Source organism: Acartia tonsa, chromosome 1, assembly GCF_053477335.1.
Source record: "Acartia tonsa isolate MP-2025a chromosome 1, ASM5347733v1, whole genome shotgun sequence".
In the NCBI taxonomy this organism is placed as follows: domain Eukaryota; kingdom Metazoa; phylum Arthropoda; class Copepoda; order Calanoida; family Acartiidae; genus Acartia; species Acartia tonsa.
Genome location: NC_137260.1, coordinates 37,382,677 through 37,400,126, shown reverse-complemented (window position 1 = coordinate 37,400,126; position 17,450 = coordinate 37,382,677). Strand labels below are relative to the sequence as shown.

General features: G+C 29.1%; 1 protein-coding gene across 1 annotated transcript in view; it reads left to right on the top strand.

Moving 5' to 3' along the window:
* The first annotated feature begins 1,933 nt into the window (after positions 1-1,933).
* The window catches only part of LOC145327368 (von Willebrand factor D and EGF domain-containing protein-like), a 67,190-nt gene continuing 51,673 nt past the window's right edge, over positions 1,934-17,450 (top strand). Inside the window, exons 1-10 of the mRNA XM_080170960.1 lie at positions 1,934-2,109; positions 3,051-3,152; positions 4,063-4,200; positions 10,046-10,146; positions 10,363-10,445; positions 10,848-10,930; positions 12,939-13,278; positions 13,472-13,589; positions 15,019-15,150; positions 15,507-15,582. Of these exons, the coding sequence (XP_080027086.1) occupies positions 2,073-2,109; positions 3,051-3,152; positions 4,063-4,200; positions 10,046-10,146; positions 10,363-10,445; positions 10,848-10,930; positions 12,939-13,278; positions 13,472-13,589; positions 15,019-15,150; positions 15,507-15,582 (1,210 nt within the window). The 5' untranslated portion in view covers positions 1,934-2,072. The remainder of the gene's footprint in view (positions 2,110-3,050; positions 3,153-4,062; positions 4,201-10,045; positions 10,147-10,362; positions 10,446-10,847; positions 10,931-12,938; positions 13,279-13,471; positions 13,590-15,018; positions 15,151-15,506; positions 15,583-17,450) is intronic.

The window sequence follows — 17,450 nt, the reverse complement described above, 5'->3', positions numbered from 1 at the left end:
ATAAAAACATTAAACAAGCTGGTACACCGGGATAGGTAAATTAAAGAGACGAATTAATACTCTACACATTACTGCTAAGCCCTGTGTAATGGAAGGATTTGTGATTTCAATGGTATAGAACAATCTCTCATTGGCCTATCCTATCCTTTTTTGATAAATAAGGGTTGGAACTAAATGTTAGATAAAATATAAAGAAAGTGAAATTTTGTTTATAGCTAGCTCTAACACTCCCCTTTAAATAATAGAGAGTATAACTTAGAGTATTAAAATTTTGTTTATAGCTAGCTCTTACAATCCCCTTTAAATAATTGAGAATTTGACTTAGAGTATTCAAATTTTACTTTTAACTATTGTGTGGAAGTATGTCTGTCTGTTCTTCTGTCCGCCAGTGTCTGATAGAAACAAAACTGTTTTGCACCATACTATAACAGTCTGAAAATTTGTTAATTATAACATTACTACATAAAAGTTGGTATTTTATTTGTGTAAGGTTTTGCCGCTTTACTTTAAGACATTCTTAAAATATCATATATTAAACTTCTTTGAAGGCAGTTATGCTTTTAAATTTTTTTTAGTGAAGCTTTATCTTTGTCCTGTTTTAATTGTATTATTGTGTTACTCTAATAAAATCTCTTTTGTCCCTATAACATATAAAAAGAGTTTTGTTGGTGTTATTTTATCAGCTTGTGAATATGAAATAGATTGTGCACAAATATATAAATTTCATGGTCTACTTTCGATGCTAACCTTTTGTACATTTATGCAAGCTATATGAAGTTTTTTCTTAAATTAATATTTTCTTAAACCTATTGATTGTCAAACTTTTTCTTAGTTTTCCCCAAAAATATATGTATATGAATTAGAAAAAAGATTATATACAAAGTTTTAATGCCTAAAATTGTTCATAATAAAATTTTATTGCTAAATTTACAACCTTACTTTGTTTATTTAAGGGATATAAATAGATTAGATGGCGTCCAATTTTTATAAATCTTTATTTATTATCATAATGCTTTTATATTATGCTAATACATGCATCTAAAATATTTTTTTTTAAATTTTATGATAATCAGAAAAATCTCTTAAACTTAATTTTGAAAAGTCCTCAATTTTTTAGAACAAACATGTATAAAATCCACCAGGATTAAATAATACTTCTCTATTTATAATCAGTTTCATAGCCTACACTGCTTAATGTGCAGGAATATGTAATTTGATTGAAGATATAAATTGTATTTCTAAAAACGAAATTTTTCTACTATTAGGGTAGGTCCGACCGTCAGTACTAATTATTAGCTGTTCAAACTTTGCATGATGATTCCTAAAACCAATTGGTTCAATTTAGTAAGCTCTATAATTATATTCTTTCACAAAAAAGTGTGCATGTCCATTTTAAGCCATAATCTTGATATTGATTATAATATAGGATGATTAGAAAACATTTTATAAACGAAGTATCTCAATAATCAAGTATAAATAACATTAGTACGTTAGCTTCAAAAACCTCTTGGCTATAAAAGCTATTTAACAACAGATTTAATTGTTGTTTAGTTATTTAAAAAACCTTCTCTTTTTTTAGATTTATCCATCTGATTTGTAGATCTTCGCTTTTATGGATGATGTCATACATGCTTATTGAGATTTTGTAAAAACAAATTGGCCTGTCAAAATTAATTGATATTTTTGCGCCCTGTCTGAGATTAAAGTTGGAATTAAAGTTAAATAGTCATATTTATCACTGTAGTTTTATTTTTTAACTGTCTTTTCTTTCTAGAAGCTGCTGCGCCCCTAGCCAGGCCTCTTATAGGAATAATAGGATAAGGAGCAGGAAAATTATTCTTAAAAATTTAGATCACCTCGGATGATGTTTAATCAAAATTGAATTACTTCTGATTTACAAAAATATATGATATCAATATTTTTTTTCAGATAAAAATGTAAATTTCATAAATCTATATAAAAAATCCTAGTGTCAAGAAAATCAAGAAAACAATAAGAACTATTGAATCTACAATGGTTATTAATATTAGTGATAAATCTTATCTCAGAAACTTTTTACGAAGTTTTAAAAAATGATTTTGAAAATGCTTATATTTCCTAAAACTAAAGGTAAGTTTTTACAATATAATATGTCAATGGATAAATTATTACTTGGATCTTACACCAGATTTTCATGTGCTCTAATAAAGTGAAACACCCAGCGGGCTAAAATAAGGATACCCCATCAATCCCCTCCCCCAAATACTGGATGAACAATCTGACCAATCAGTGATGTCCATGTTAACAACCTAATATACATGTTTATAGTGCGTTGGGGGGTTGAAGCCCCTTCGGCTATTAGTCATGCAAATTTCATATATAAAATTCCTTAAATATTATTGTTATTTGAAAAATTAGATATTAAATTCAATCATATTTTCAATCATAATATACTATTTTCTTTATATATTAGAAAAATTTAATCTTGCTAGACTAACTTCCTTATGTAGAATATTAGGACACAATATTAGGTTCTTCGGTGTTCTATACCTTCCACCATAATACTGTTATTAAAATTTTCATACAATCAAAATTGTTAATCGGTGGTTTGGATGGAATAATATTTTGTGTGATACTGATTTTTATAAACATGATATTACTGCAATTGTAATAATTGGGTGTTGTTTCATCTACTAAAATTAATATTATGATTAATTGGTAATCTGATTTTTATGCAGTATTGATATTTCACCACATTGTTCATATTTACATAAATCTTTGACTTTACAAACTTTGGTACGGACAATACCTGAGGAGTTAAGGATTTATTCAGAACGTTTAATGGACTTTTTATTGATATTTTTCTTGGTATATGTATATTTTTAAGCTATGCATCGACCAAAATAGTTTTTAAATTGTCTAAAACATAAATATCTTATGTGTTGCAAGGTTGTGTGATTTTTTACTACTCAGTAATCTTTTATCCCTTTCCCTATTTAGAAATACAATTGTGTCATGTTATAGTGAGTTTATGAGATTGTTCTATCTATTAATTATGAATCCTTATTTAGTACCATCATTATGTCCTGGTTTGTTGAGAGGTTGCGTGATAATATTACTTGGAGTATTGCGTCTAGCTGATGGATTATACTTAGCTGCAGATATAAACTCAGGTATTAACTGTTTTTAAACCAAAGCAAAGGATTTCTATAATTTGGGTCATTCCGTCGTCTGTAACAGCGTATCGTTAATTTAGGCATGTAAGGATTGTTTTAGAGCTTTTGGACTTGTCATAATGATTCCTGTAATAGTTAAGATTTAGAAAACGTAGCAACTATTTAATCATTACCAGAAAGTCCGTAATCCCAATTTGAGCATCTTTATGTAAATTTAAATTATTCTATCTTTTTGGTTTTTGTAATATTGATTTCCGGTTTGGCTTCGAAAACGATTAATATCCGCTGGATTAGAACCGGTGTTGCCATAATGAAATGTATAGCAAAAATTTTTCCAAGAATATTAAAACACAAATCACAAAATTAATACCTTTTTGATCTCATCATTTCTCATGTTAATATCAGTGGAAAGCTATCTATAATACTATGCGATATATGGCAATTCTATGTAAAATAAGGCATCCCTGTTTTGATTGCATGCTTGGTTTCAAAACTTATTTCTCTTGTACTACTATTAATATACTTTAAATACCACTACGGACATACAAACTGATTTGTAGAGTGTCACAACTTCTAAAAAGGCCAACCATATGCATTATGCATAAAAAGAGATAAAATCTAGATAAACAAATAAGGGGACCAACTTTGCATTTACAAAAAAAACTATCTAATCTTTTAGAAAAGTATAAATGGTAGACATTAAGATATACTTCAATTAGGTAAAAATACTAAAAGTCCCTAGCTTATACTAATTTGGTATTAATATTATGACTTTTATTTTTGAAAGGCTGCTTTCTTAAAAACAAAGTAACTAAGTGAAACTTTGAATAATTTTACAACTATTAATCATAGCGTAATGATGAAGCATAGCCACTTGTTAATTTAAATATACCCTTATTTTATGTAGATGGCTGTGATAGAAGTATATATCGAGTATTAGATGATCCACAAAGATCTCCCAATTATCACATACTCCCTGACTCAACAGACAACTTACTTTGTGATGATCTACTCCCGCCTGGCTGGTACAGACTCATGGAGAAAGGTAGGCACCATAGCTTGTGTTATATATGGTGTTTTGGTTGTAATAACTTAAATATGTACATGTCGGTTAATTACTTGGATGTTTCGCCTTCTCCAAAACAAATATTCTATAAGCTGGCTTATACAACAATCCCCCCCCCCCCCCTACCCCCACCTGATGACTTCACAAAATCCCATCCCCCCGCCAGGAAGCAACACATTGATCAAAACCTGGCGACTATATTAGTAACCTAAATTGTTGATTTGACAAAAATTTCCCTGAAACAATATAAGCGTATTAAATATATCCATTAAATTACAGTACAACATGAATATGAAAGAAGCTAAAAGTAATAACCACCCTATAATTAATAGTAAATAGTATTTTATAGATTCAATTTGTACTGTAATTTTAAAAGATATTTTTAATAAATGCAAAATTTAGAAGAAATTGTGGTGTCGTCACGATGACTTCGTATAATGAATTTATGACCAAATCTGTCATAACAGATATCTTGTCAAGGTTAAAATGCAATTTTTAAACAGGATCCACTTTAATTCAAATGAACCCCCAGACACCAATAATCTCCTCAAACAATTTTTCTCTCTCGCATTTTTGGGGTGTCCGAAATCCGCATCATTAAAACAAATTTTGATTTCTGAACTAAAACGGGTTTCAATTTAATTTTAAAAGAAATTATTCAATTTTTAATCCTTAAAAAGCTTGAAATGAGTTTTTAATAATTTTCTGGTAAGGATTTTTTTTTAAATGCATTTTTTGAATAATTGAAATAGCTGCAAATTAAATAACTATTTTATAAATAGATTAATCAAAGAATTAAGTAAAATTTAGCAATCTTTTAATCTTTTAGCTTTTTGTTACTACTATTTTTACAAAATTTTATAACTCATAAATTGAGTATGCTGTTTATTAGGCGTATAAAATACAATATCTACATGTTATTTTTATGCATCCAAATTACAGCAATATTCTTGTATGGCATAAAAATATTGGGCTAAAAATACTTCATTTTCAATCCATGAATCAATACATTTGCCATGTAATTGTGTGGGCGTAATTTAGCACAATATGCCTTTGAGCCAATTCCGCAATTTTCTTTATTGAAAATTTGCATTTCATACCCTTTAATTTTGTACATTTTTTTGGAAAAGGTATTGTTTAGAATTTGAATCTAAAATTCATGTACGCAAGATTCAATTATGGGATCAAATCATCAAACACCATTAGTTTGGGTTTATAACAATTGGTAAATTATTTAAGCACCAGTATTTTCAGTTTTAGATTTATGTAAAATTTCTTTATGAAATAAAAGAAAGACAACATTAGAGCTAAGTTAAAAATATTGATTAGATGTGTAACACATAAATGTCTGTTCAAATTCATGGTTTCTTAATCACAATATAAAAAACAGCATGTTTCTCTGTGTATGATCTCACCCTTCCAGTACAAATGGCTCCAAGAAAAATATCCCCCACGAAATTTAAATTGAAAAAGGAGGCACTACTTCCTCCACCTTTCCCTCAAGCCTCTAGAGGCATAGCCGCTTGTCAAGAGTTCCGCTACAAAAAATTTAAAGAAGGTGTATCAACTTTTTTGCTTTTTATTTAAGATAGCTAGCCGGTTCTTTCAGTAAGTAGTAGATGTAAAATTTTTCATAGAATTCAGATATGCAATCGTTTTTTTTGTAGACCTCTTATATTTTAAGTAATTTAAGTTTTTAAAAAAAATAATTAAGTCGGTTTTAAGGTACTAAAACGCAACAAAATAAAAGAAGAAAATGGCCAGTATGAACAAAAATAGTAAGATCTTTAATTTGACACCTTACTTTTAAAATTCTGTTGAGTAATTATTGAAAAAAATCTATTTTTTTAACCTCGGTTTAATAAAAACTTTAGACCTAAATATTTTCTCAAACAGACATAAAAAACATGGGTTCATATATACCTTTAGAATCAGAAAAATATTACGAATCTATTCTAAGCAAAATTGAAAAAGTTTTATAAAACTATAATAAAAAAAATAAGTTTATTTTAAGAATCATAATTTTCGGCTTTAAAGGGTTAGCTTAAACCAAACCTGAACAAAACCTAAACAAAAGACAATGCAATGTAGCAGATATTTTTTAAACACAAGAAACAATAATGTATTTTTAACTGCATTGTTTTGAAGTTTATAAACAGACTGATGCATATTTGTTCATAATTTTTCATTCTTTACATGTTCTTTAATATCACTATATTTATTGTAGTATCTATTGTATATATTGTATGAACGTTCTCCTTTTTTTCTGGCAATTCTATAGGTTAATTTTATAGGTTAAGCTTCCCGATTCGTCAATTTTTGCGATTTGTGATTGGCTAGTTTAGTAGTTACAATTCTTAAAATAAACTTTTTATTTTTTTCTATTTTTTATTACAATTTTTTTGAACTTTTTCAATTTTGCTTAGAATGAATTCATATTATTTTTCTCATTCTAATGGTATATATGAACCCATATTTTTTATGTCTGTATGAGAAAATATTTAGGTTTAATGTTTTGATTAAACCGAGGTTAAAAAAATAGATTTTTTCAACAATTACTCAACAGAATTTTAAAAGTAAGGTGTCAAATTAAAGATCTTACTATTTTTGTTCATACTGGCTATTTTCTTCTTTTATTTTGTTGCGTTTTAGTACCTTAAAACCGACTTAATTATTTTTTTAAAAAACTTAAATTACTTAAAAAATAAGAGGTCTACAAAAAAAACGATTGCACATCTGAATTTTATGAAAAATTTTACATCTACTACTTACTGAAAGAACCGGCTAGCTATCTTAAATAAAAAGCAAAAAAGTTGATACACCTTCTTTTAATATTTTTTAAAAACGGTGGCGCGGCGGTGTACTACCGTTTCAATTTATACAAAATCTTCGTTTATTTATTTTTAGTAGCGAAGCTACTCTATAATTCACAATGTCCATCCGTCTGTCCGTCCGTCTGTCCGTCCGTCTGTCCGTCCGTCTGTCCGTCTGTCCGTCCGTCTGTCCGTCTGTCCGTCTGTCCGTCTGTCCGTCCGTCTGTCCGTCCGTCTGTCCGTCCGTCTGTCCGTCCGTAATTAATGAATTGGGGGAAACGTGATTTTCTCGGCTCCTATAAAAGATAGAGAGCTGAAATTTTTTGACAACATTCCTATCATTAAGGAGCACAATTAACTATAAAACATCACTGGCGGTCGGACCGCTTTTTAGCAGGTTTTAGGCTATTTTTATATTTTTTCAAATTATCCTCATAACTTGGGTGTTTGTGGTCCGATTTTCAAAATTTTTTCAGTTAAAGATATCAAAATTAAATTTCCCGTCATTTGAAGAAAACAACAATGACGGTCAGACTGCCTTTTTGCAGGTTTTTGGCTATTTTTATATTTTTCACATTTTCCCCCATATCTTTGGTGTTTATGGTCTAATTTTCAAAAAATTTTCAGTTAAAGATATTAAAATTAAATTTCTGGCGTTTTAAGTAAAGAAACAATGGCGGCCAAACTGCCTTTTAGCAGGTTTTTGGCTATTTTTATATGTTTGACACATTTCCCCATATCTTTGGTATTTTTGGTTCAATTTTAAAACTTTTTTGCATTAACAGTTTCAAAGTATTTTTTCCCATTGTTATGTTCATCTAGTATGTAATTTACCTTAACCGTTTTCATCATGCAAAATAAAACAAGGTTTCGTGTTTATTTTCTCCAATAAATCTATTCTTGATTTTAATAAATACACTTTAAATCTACTTCTACGTATTCCCATCCACAATTTTTTGTGCTTCGCTACTTATGGATGTTGTCATCCTTGTTGAGATTATGATTTAAAATGATGATAATTTGAATCAACCTTTTTCTAAGTGTGAATGTAAATACATAAATCAAATCAACATAAGTTTACAAATTATCAGTCTAAACATTACAGGATAAATTCTAGCAAAAACTGTTAGAAAAATATTTTACTTGCAATTTCAAACAGTTTCTGACACTGTTTAGTAAACATTTGTAAAGTCGGGGCTTTTCTACAAATAGGTTATTTTCTAACATAGAATAAAATTAATGCACTGAACATTTGAAGTCTTAATTTTTCAAATATGCTGTTTAAAAATGTTAAACTTTGTCTAGTTTAAAGATAGTTATTTCATATTGAATCTAGAAAGAGTTCTTGAGAAATAGGATAAATCATAGATAGGTATACTTATAAACAAGTGTTTGACTTATTTTAGTTGAGTGAGTAGAATTTCTTATATGAAAACTGTCATTCTCGTTTTTTTTCACAAGTTGGTGATAGATTTTAGTAACATGTTTGGCCATCCAGTACGATTGAAAATAATATATATTTTCTCAGGAGGGAGGGAGGGGGCATTGGACTTCACTGGTTACTACGTTATTGTATTTGTTGGCTTTAAAACCTTGGGTACTTTAATTGAATTTTATTTGTTTGATTTTAAACTAGCTGTGTCTAAACTTTCACATCAATAATTTTAATCCACAAAACGGTTAGTTTTGTTTATCATCATTGGGGATGTATACGTATATCGTCCATTATCTTATCCCTTGAACTCCCTGTATTTCCTATAGAAAATACAGAACTTCTATCCATGATTACATGAACTTTAAGAAGTTTCAGTCCAATATACAATTATGTTGACGCAAGTTCAATCTATTTGATACATGTCTTAATTTTGTGAATTTATTAACATTTAATCAAATTGTTAAAAACATAGATAAGTCAATCAATTTAATTTTATAAAAGTGCAACTCAGGCTTTCAATGTTTGTGTGCTTTTCGTGTGGATTTTGCCGATTTTTTACATTCAAAAATAAAATGTAAACGTGTACAATCTCTTTTCTCTTGAAAAAAAAAATTTAAGATAGACCCTTCATTCAGAGGGGGATTGGACATTAGGCTGTTTATTACACTAGTCCCCGAAGTTTGAAAAATATCGTTTTCTTTTTCGTTGGATTAACAACTTTGGGGACTTTTATTAAATTTTGATTGGTTGGTTCATTATTTGAGTGTCAAATGTCGACGTTTGTCCGTAATTTTTAACGTCTTCAGATTTTTATATAGAGATTCGAACCTATTACATCATGTACAATGAGCCGTTCATTTACGCTATAGTCGTTTTTTATGCAGTTTAGCAGAACTTTTTCTTTGTGACAAAATATTTCATAGTCCTATTTCTTTGATATACATTTAAAATCTGAATTACCATTGCAACCCTAAACTGCAAAAGTCATTTTGTTTTGCACTAAAACTGTGGAATTTAGCTTAATAAATTAAGAAAAATTTCAACAACACATTTCTGAATTATTTGATGATTAAATAATATTTCTATAGCCTCATATATCTCTACAGAATGTAATATTAAGCATTTTTATCTTTATAAGCACGTTTCCAATAAACGTACTTTATTGAGTATATAAAGGGTTTTCTAGGTACATTTTTAAGACTTCAACAGAGCATAATTGTTTGGGGCTGACCATAATAACAAATTCAAACCCGCTTAGGACCTATTTTAAGATATAAAGACATCTCGGTCTAGCTATAATAAGTATTTACTAAAAAATAGATAGACTTTGATGGATGAATTTTGTACAAATTTAAGAGATAGTTAGTAAAAAATGTCAAAATTGATTTAAAACAAGTTGACTTTTAATGGAAACAGCGTAAAATGTTCGATAAAAAAATGGCTTCAATACAATATAAATTTTACAATTCGTTGGTCAAATTCTGGCCTATCATTGATCATTTGTATTGTATGACGTTAGTTTTATTGGGTAATTTACGCTGTTTTCTTTTCATTGATCCCAAACTAATTATCATAGGTGCCAGTGGTAGGTTGCCAGGCAAGTGTCCTGGAATTAATGTTTGTGGGACTTCAGCTCCAATCTGGCTGGAGACAGAGGCCCCTCCAAATAATACACAGGTATACTGATATATTTGAACATTATATAGATAGACCAAAAGAAAGATAGGCATATAGTCAGAGAAACATATAGGCGTGGAAACAGACAGATAGACAGACATTAAACACTTAAAAGAAAGAAAGATGAATCATTGGACAGAGAGACAGACAAGCCTTGTCATACAGACAGAAAAGTAAACAGGTAGATATAAAATTCAAAATTTATTCACTTTTTAGGCGGAAGGGGAGGCTTGTGTGAGTTGGTCTTTTGGCGGTGGGGAATATGACTGTTGTCTTTTTACCATCAGTGTTATTGTCAGGTAACATTTAACATCCTTATAATAAAGTAACAGGGTGTCTTTTTTTTGTCTGTTTGTGTGTCTGTCTGTTTGTCTGTACCAAAGAATCCCGCTACAGCTGAACCATTATGGTTCTCCTTCCCCTCCGATGTTTAAACTTTGATTTTTAGTCTTGGAAGGTTTATAACTATTTTGGGGGAGAAATCGCCCCTAGAAAAAAAATACCTTCTACAAGATTGTTTTTTACTTTTTATTTTTATCACTAAAATAACAAAATAGTAAATATAATTCAACTCCTCCCTTATCAAGTGCCCCCTAGAGGCCTCTAGGGGCGTAGCCACTAGAAGAAAAATAAAATGATAAAAGTCTAAGATGGGCAAACGAAAAGACTATTAGCTCTGTTTATATTTAATTTTATTTTAGAAATTGTGGAGATTTTTTATCTTATTATCTACAGCCAACACAAGCATGTTCAATAGCTTACTGTGTTCAGAGTAATAATTCAGGTAATATAAAATAATAGATAGTACTGAAACACTGTTGTCTACAATCCATTGTCTTTTCCATCCTTTATTTAATACTTGTATGAAAGCTTGTGGTGGAGTCGCCTGTAGAATATAAATAGAATTTTGTATTAAAAGTTAATTATTTTAAAGATATTCAGGAAGAGAGGGGACATTAGACTGTAAATTCGACTTGTACCTAAAGTTTTAGAACCTAGTAAAAGTGTCTGACTCTGATTATGACGAAAAAAAATTAGCCAATGAGAGGCCAGTTTACACTGTAATTGACCAATGGTAAAATTTATAGTGGCCTCTCATTGGCTAATTTTTTTTACGTCATAATCTGGAGTCAGACACTTTTACTAGGTTCAAAGTTTTATTACCACGATATCTTACTCGTTGGCTCCAAACAAGTAGTCTCCATACTTTTCAACCAATAATTCTAATCTACATCAGGAATAATGTTGTTTATCACTAATGGGGAGGTATTTAAATTTACCTCACATTGTCTTATCCCGTAAGATCCCTGAAAGATTTCTCATGAATAAAGTTGATCTCTTCTCTATCCTGCTACGCTATACATAAACTTCTGGAAAAGTATCTATCACGTCTTAAAATTATTTCTACAGCATAAACAAGGATGTCCAAGAGTGAAAATTGGATGCCCCCCCACAAAAAAATTCGGAAATACATTATACATCCTTACTTAAAAAACTTTTGAAAATACTCAACTTCAACCCTCAGAATAAAGCATTGAGGTTTTTGAGTATAAACTCCCCATAAAGCATTTGTTTCTATTTATATGATCTACTTAATCACTATTATGTCTTTTTATGTGGAAGTAATGTCACACTCTTCCTACAACTTATAAACTACAACATGGAACATTTTGTCTTCATACAAAGTTGCAACATACAAAAAAAAATATATTATAGATACAAGAAATATGGTTTTATTTCTGTTATTGTTGTAGATTTTCCTATGACTAAGGTTTAAAGAACCGTCCTAATGATTTGTAACTTTTTCATAGCCATTAATTTACCTTCAACCAATACTAAGACGATTATATAGAAAACAGGTCTGGGTTTAATATAATCCAATGAAGGCTGGAATTAAGATTTTTTATTCTATTCTAGTTGTATTTATACTAGCGGTTACGCTTCTAGTGGCTTTACTTCAGTTAAGGGAAGGGGGGGAATCTACTCTCCACTTTAAAATCTATTTTGAATTTTAAAAAAAAATTAGGAAGGTAATTGCTCTTAGGAGGGTGGATGTTACTTCTCCAAAAACCTTTCCATGGATCAATAAGATAGTACACTGTAAAGGAGAACCATATCGGTTCTGCAGCTAGCGAGATTCTTTTGCTACATACCCGTCTCATGTCTTGCTAAATATTGAATTTGTTGTTTTATAAGATTTGATACAACCTGATGTATGAAAAATATTTACATTTTTATGCCTAAACTTTCTGAATCCATAAACTAAACTTATTCGATTTTATCTTTTTAATAAGGTTTAGTAGAAGCATATGTTATTGTTCAACTATATGTTCAACTTGGAGCAGAGCTATTTATTCTAAAAATGCGTACACCAAAAACATTTAATTAATTAGTATATATCTGATAAACAACCCATTACTTTGGCGAACTTTATCTTTTGCAAAGAAGTGATAATATTTTTTAGTTGTTATTGAAATTCCTTTTTTAAATGATTATCACATTTACTTATTTACACAGCCTATATTATCATAGAAAATCTAATTTTTAAGGCAGAGAAAATATATGATTTTAATATTAATATATCAATCATGAATTTAAGAAATTTATATTTTTTTCAATTTAAAAGAAGTTTGATAATTACAATAATTTACAAAACAAAAAATAGTAGTATGCGGTTTACTGATGAATATCTTTAGAAACAATTATTTTAACAATTCTTACCAAATGCCCGACTGCTGAGCCCTGGTATATTTTGTCTTATGAATTTTCACAACTTTTATTTTTTTATTTAGATTCGATATTGGAGCCAACCGGAGGTATCTCTGAGGGACTGAGACCACCTGATCAACCACTCATTGACAACATAGACACTGTTACTGTTGTAAACACTATTATTAACTATCATGAGGATAATTATATTGACAACAATCTTGTTCAAGATGATCAGATCCATACTGATACTGATCATGGTTACAATACTGATTTTGATACTTTCAAAGATAATTATATTGAAACTAATATTGAGAAAGTAAGTGAGGTTGAGTTTGTTGGAAAGCCAAGGATAGAAATGTCCATAGAAGGAGGAAGAGTTTTGTTCAAGTGTAAAACTAATTCAACAGTTTCTGACTTAAGGTAAGAAATAAATATTATCTTTATGAATGTAATTATTCTAGTTAAAAAAAGAGTCCTTCTTCCTTACTTCAAATCCACCTTATTTCTAATGTCCATAAATAAGGAATATTCTATTTATGTGTCTGCAGTCAAATGTCTATAGAAATAGATAAATATCTATAGTATTAAGATGACACCTAATGTTTAATTTTAGTGTTGTTTGGTCTCGTGTAGAACAGGAAACTAATGAGAAAATGGATTTATCCCTGCAAACATTAATACACGGAGAGAGTATATTTTCACCTGGAGTCCTTCTGAAACCTGGAGATAAGGTAAATATCATTCTATTCGAGATGGGCGAATGTTGACTCTGCCCACTTAAAATTCAGTTTAAAAAGAAGAGGTGTTAATAAATTTCTCTCTAGGGGCGATTTATCTTGATAGGTTGGTGTTAACCTCCCACAAAATAGTTATAAACCTTAGCAGGACCTAAAATAAGCTACCATTTAAAGGACAACACTATCGCCTTAGCGGTTAGCGAGATCCTTGGGTACATACAGACCGACAGAGATCCTATTACTTTTATATCAGGATATAGCTTAATTTTATTTTACACGAATTATTTAATAGTATTTTAACAGAAATAAAAGAAACTACATGAGAAAGATAAAAGAATATTGAGTCAATGCATCATTTTTCCTTATATCAGATGACACAAAATGGCGTACACATAGAATACAAATAATCTTTGCTTCACTTTATTTTCCTTTTTTTCAAAAACTAGAAAGAAGATGATAAAGTTTAAAAAAGAGTCTTAAAAAATAAATGTAGCTTTATAATGTATTGTAAAATAAGGGATCTATCACATAGTATTATAAACAGTTTTCAGCGGATATCAAAATGGAGAAAATTGTCTGTAATACGATGTTATACATGACTTTTAAGTTTGAATGAGAACCGGCTTCTCCAATTGTTGCCAGTTTTTACTTTAAATTCATATAAATGTTTATTTTTACTTTCTTTGATTACTTGCATGTGTATCTGCTATCCTATTGCCATATTCTTTCCCAATATTTCCACTGAAAAATAAAAATTCAATGTCTCATACACATTTTAATTGGCAAAACTCATTCTTGATTTCTTTTGATAGACATCCCAGTGATGTGAATTATAAGATAATCAAATATATTTACTAAATATTATTTAGCCCAACTGTAGACTTAGCTTAGTGCATAAATTTTACGCTATGTATAGAATATAGACTACTATATAGACTGCAGCTTTAAATTCAATATTCCATAATGTGTATCTCAGAGTATAACCTATCAAGGCTAAGTTAATGTCAAAATAAATATAGGTCATAAAATATTTATGTATTCTGAAATTAAATAGGTACAGACTTTTACTTAAGTAGTTGAATATTTGTATTTCATTGAAGTTTTTTTGTTATGATATGTTATCATAATGATAATACATTATGTTTATTTAGATAAAAACTACACACAAAAACTAAATTACAGATGATCATTTTCACGCTATGAATGTTCTAAAGATAATATTTATATTCTGTGGGGATAAGGAGAGTAATACCTACCTAACTGGCACAATCAACCATATAATAAAGCCCAAAATAATACATCTTTTGTGTTCTAGATATTGTGTTCTGTGGTGGATAAGGATAGAAAAACCTGCCAACTGGTATTGGAAATCTTCAATAAACCATAGACCATTATACATAGCAATACATCATTTGTTTTCTAGATATTGTGTTCTGTGGGGGATAAAGAGAGTAATACCTCCCCAACTGGTATTGAAGTTCTGCAGCAAACCATAGAACTGAGAGAGGATGGAATTACTAAAACTCTACAGGAATGCCTTTATTTTAGTCAATTAGTCATTTAAAAAAAAAAATTAAATGAACAAATATGAATACAATCCAGATTTAATAGTAGCAAAGCTTTTTGGAATAACCTAGGAAAAATAACTTAATAAGAAAACTTATTTATAAAGGTCAGGAATAAAATTCATAATCAAAAGTAGCCTTCAAATAAAAACTTGTTTAAATAAAAAAACAGAATTAATAGATGTAAAAGAAGAAGTAAAAAAGAAATAAAAAAGCAGCAATACCGTTAGCTCTCCAAAAAAGACTACATAGATGACCTTATTTCTTTAAAAGCTTTGTTACTTCTAAAACATTCCATCCTTGTTTCAACATTAACAGATAAAATAAATGGAAACAAAATGATCAGATTGTCCAGCATTCTCCGGTGATATGCTCCACTGACCCGTGCCATCCTGTTCTTGTTATCCAAACAAGAAATTCTTGTAAGTAAATTTTTATGAACCAGCTACTATATAAATATGGTATAATTGAAAGTCAGAACGACCAACCGACCAACCAGTTAAAGATATTTAGGCAAAAATTAGATTATGTTTAATTTCTTTTTCTAGATGATTTGGTATAATACTTATACTTATTATGAAGTAAGACCTAAGGATGTACTGTCTTACTGTCTAAATTCGAAAATATTGCTAACCTGTTGTTATTAATCTACTAAAAGTTAAATCAACCTTTTTTCAATTTAATGTTTTTTTAGCAATGTTGTTAACAATTTTTTCTTCACATTTTGTATAAAGAATATTTTTCATATTTTTCCTAAATCAATTTATCATAATGGTTATTATGATGATATATAAATACAGTCACAGTCACAGGAATAAGTGTTATGGAACAATATTCCTTAAAACAGATAAAAGGGAGACCAACTTTTGGGAATTTTAGGCACAGAATTTTGCTGAGTTTTAGATAAAAAATATATATTATCTTTTTAATGGCATTAATAAAACAAGATTATTCTAACATGACATCCATTCTTTTCCAAATATCCAAATTCTCAAAAATATTTTATAATACTTTTCCCGGTCCTGAGAAAGCTTTTGAGATATTATTTAATTCTCTATGGATTTATAATAGATTGCAAACACTTTTCTTAATATATTTTTGCATAATCGTATCATTTACAGTAGTAAGGTTTTTGTATGAAGCTTAAGATTTCAATAACTACTGAACTGATTGGAGTACTCATTTAAGGAAAGTTGTATATATGTAGGGACTGTTATGGCTTTAATTTATTAAGTTTTTAGATTGAAGCCTTTGAAAGGTTTTAAATATTTTTTGCACTAGGCCCCTTTAAATATAGAGCCACTAGATTCTAGGTATGCACCAGCTAGTATTTTCATGATAAAGGTTTAGATATATATTTTTAGTATATACAACTATGAATACACCCCGAGCCACTAACTTAAATTCTATTTTTTAACAGAAAAAAAAAACAAAGTTAATTTTTGTTAAAGGGCTTTTTTTTCTATTGGTGTTTGATCTTCTTCCAAAAAATATAAAAAAAACTCAATATGACCTATAATAAGCTTCTAAGTTAGGAAAAGGCATATCGGCCCGGCTTATATCTTACAAACAAGTAACTTTTAGGTAAAATAAGTGTAAAATAAACTTTGACATTATTTCTTTTCGTTTAGCGGACCATTATAAAAATTTGTGCGAAAACGCGTTTTTAAGCAATATTTTATGTGGTGGTTTATAATAATAGGAGGAACTTATTCCGGGATGTACAACCACGTAGATAATTGATGAAATAATAAGATAAGGTTAAGTGTTTTGTAGATATAAGAAAGATGTAAATAGGAAAATAAGAGAGAGGAAAATACTCTTAATATAAAATCCTTTCAACTATTTCCTACCAAATTAAAAATTAAAGGGAATTGTGTTGATATTTGAATTGATAATATTACTGAATAGTTTCTACCTTTAAATGCTATAACTATTCTGTGATTCTGTTATGAAATAGAGACTTCAGTAATTATATTAAGTCTCTTTAAAATATCTTTACCTCGTTCCTAAGCAAAGTTTAATAAAGTCGAACAATTTTGAAGAATTGAGACGTCTAAATATTAGATGGTATAATATAGATAACTAGTTTTCTTTAGGAACATGATTGTCCTTTTTATGTACAATCTAAGGTAATTCATTATGTATTCTTTATTAAACATTATTGTGCCATTGAGTTAAGGTTAGAAAAACGAAAATTTGCTTCAACGCCACTTTTATATACAAATTAGTGTTTTATAAGTAAAATCTATTATTAAAGTTGATGTAGTTTAAATAGTTAAACGTCTAT